The 2,120-nt window shown below is 51.9% G+C and overlaps 1 protein-coding gene across 1 annotated transcript in view; it reads right to left on the reverse strand.

The window, feature by feature from the left end:
- raver2 (ribonucleoprotein, PTB-binding 2) overlaps positions 1-2,120 on the reverse strand; it is a 186,748-nt gene that overhangs the window by 40,702 nt on the left and 143,926 nt on the right. The window contains exon 9 of the mRNA XM_052523520.1: positions 1,703-1,812. Within this exon, the coding sequence (XP_052379480.1) occupies positions 1,703-1,812 (110 nt within the window). The remainder of the gene's footprint in view (positions 1-1,702; positions 1,813-2,120) is intronic.

A 2,120-nucleotide genomic window follows, 5' to 3' on the forward strand; every position in this document is an offset into this window, starting at 1 on the left:
GCCCTCTATATAACTACCTCGCCCCCCATACAGCCGTGTGTATCCCAGCTTGCCTCACAGTCAGCCCTCTATATAACTACCTCGCCCCCCATACAGCCGTGTGTATCCCAGCTTGCCTCACAGTCAGCCCTCTATATAACTACCTAGCCACCCCATACAGCCGTGTGTATCCCAGCTTGCCTCACAGTCAGCCCTCTATATAACTACCTCGCCCCCCCATACAGCCGTGTGTATCCCAGCTTGCCTCACAGTCAGCCCTCTATATAACTACCTAGCCACCCCATACAGCCGTGTGTATCCCAGCTTGCCTCACAGTCAGCCCTCTATATAACTACCTAGCCACCCCATACAGCCGTGTGTATCCCAGCTTGCCTCACAGTCAGCCCTCTATATAACTACCTAGCCACCCCATACAGCCGTGTGTATCCCAGCTTGCCTCACAATCAGCCCTCTATATAACTACCTAGCCACCCCATACAGCCGTGTGTATCCCAGCTTGCCTCACAATCAGCCCTCTATATAACTACCTAGCCACCCCATACAGCCGTGTGTATCCCAGCTTGCCTCACAGTCAGCCCTCTATATAACTACCTAGCCACCCCATACAGCCGTGTGTATCCCGGCTTGCCTCACAGTCAGCCCTCTATATAACTACCTAGCCACCCCATACAGCCGTGTGTATCCCAGCTTGTTATTCTATCATATGACTTAAGGTCCGTTCTATCCCTCCACTTAGGTCAGATGTCAGTGCCTGGTTGCATGGTGGACACACACATGGTGTTATGTGGGCTCTTTTATGGTGACCCTGTGGCTTCTGTAAGAGTCTCCAGAGTGGGAGAAAACTAATGATGAAACACAGGTCATGTCATCACCCACACAGACAGACAGAGAGATACAAAGAGAGAGACCGAGACCGAGAGAGAGAGAGAGAGAGAGAGAGAGAGAGAGAGAGAGAGAGAGAGAGAGAGAGACAAAGAGAGAGAGAGAGAGACAGACAAAGAGAGAGAGCGAAGAGAAAGAGAGCGACAGACAGGGAGGGATAAAGAGAGAGAGAGCGAAGAACCAGAGAGAATGAGAGCGACCGACAGATAAAGAGAGAGCTGAAGAGAGAGGGAGCGAAGAGCCTGAGAGAAAATTAACGAGTGAGTGTGTGTGGGGTGTAATACTAGTTCAACATTGAGGCAACAGTCCCTTCAGTGTGTGTGAAAGTAGTTTCAGAGCTCTGAGGCTGTCTGTTAATAGGCCTTAGGCCAGAACACCAACTCACAACAAATGACTGGGTCAGAGACAGAGAGGAGGATATAGACAGAAAGGAAAAGAGAGAGGAGGAGAGAGACTGACAGGACAGACGGCAGTCTAAAACTAGCTGAACCCTAGGGCCATCTCTCTAGAGTGCTCCCCTCAAAGTGAAGGGGTGAAGGAAAGAAAGGAGGAGGTGAGGTGGACTTGACAAAAAGACAGATACAGTAGATGGGCAAAGACAGACTGGTGAAAGAAAGAGAGAGAGACAGGAACCAACAGCCAAGGAAACAGAGGGGCAGAAGGCAGGGCAGGAGCTAGTGCTGGCTGGCAGGAAAGACAGCTACCGGTGTCTCAGTCAATGCCAATGTGTTGTGTTGTTGTAATGTTGTGTTGTTGTATTGTTGTGCCTTGTGTTGTTGTGCTGTTACATTGTTGTATTGTGTCTGAGCTCTATACTCACTCCACCTAGCTGGGCTACTCTCAGTGCTGCTGTAGCTGTGTCGATCAGGGCTGGTGGCCCCTGGAGCTTTAGGTGGTGGGGAACCAGGTAGTAAAGCTCTGTCCCTGGGGCTGAGACATCGCCATGGTCCCAGGAGGGGCTGGTTGCCTGTCAGAGGCTGTGGTGTAGATGCAGGCCCGTTCTGTTCCCTCCCATGGCTGTTCCCAGGTGTGTCTGCGCCTGGAGGTAGGGCATCATGCCCGCTGACACTGAGGCCTGACTGGACATTGGCAGGGACTCTGACCTAACTCTGTGGAAGGGGAGAGGCAAAGAGAGGAGGGGGAGAGAGGCAAGAGAGAGGGGGGCAGGGGGAGGGGGCAAGAATGGATAGAGGAAAGACACAAGACCTAGTATCATTCACAGACTGGTCCCCTACTTA

Source organism: Oncorhynchus keta, chromosome 1 (genome assembly GCF_023373465.1).
Source record: "Oncorhynchus keta strain PuntledgeMale-10-30-2019 chromosome 1, Oket_V2, whole genome shotgun sequence".
In the NCBI taxonomy this organism is placed as follows: domain Eukaryota; kingdom Metazoa; phylum Chordata; class Actinopteri; order Salmoniformes; family Salmonidae; genus Oncorhynchus; species Oncorhynchus keta.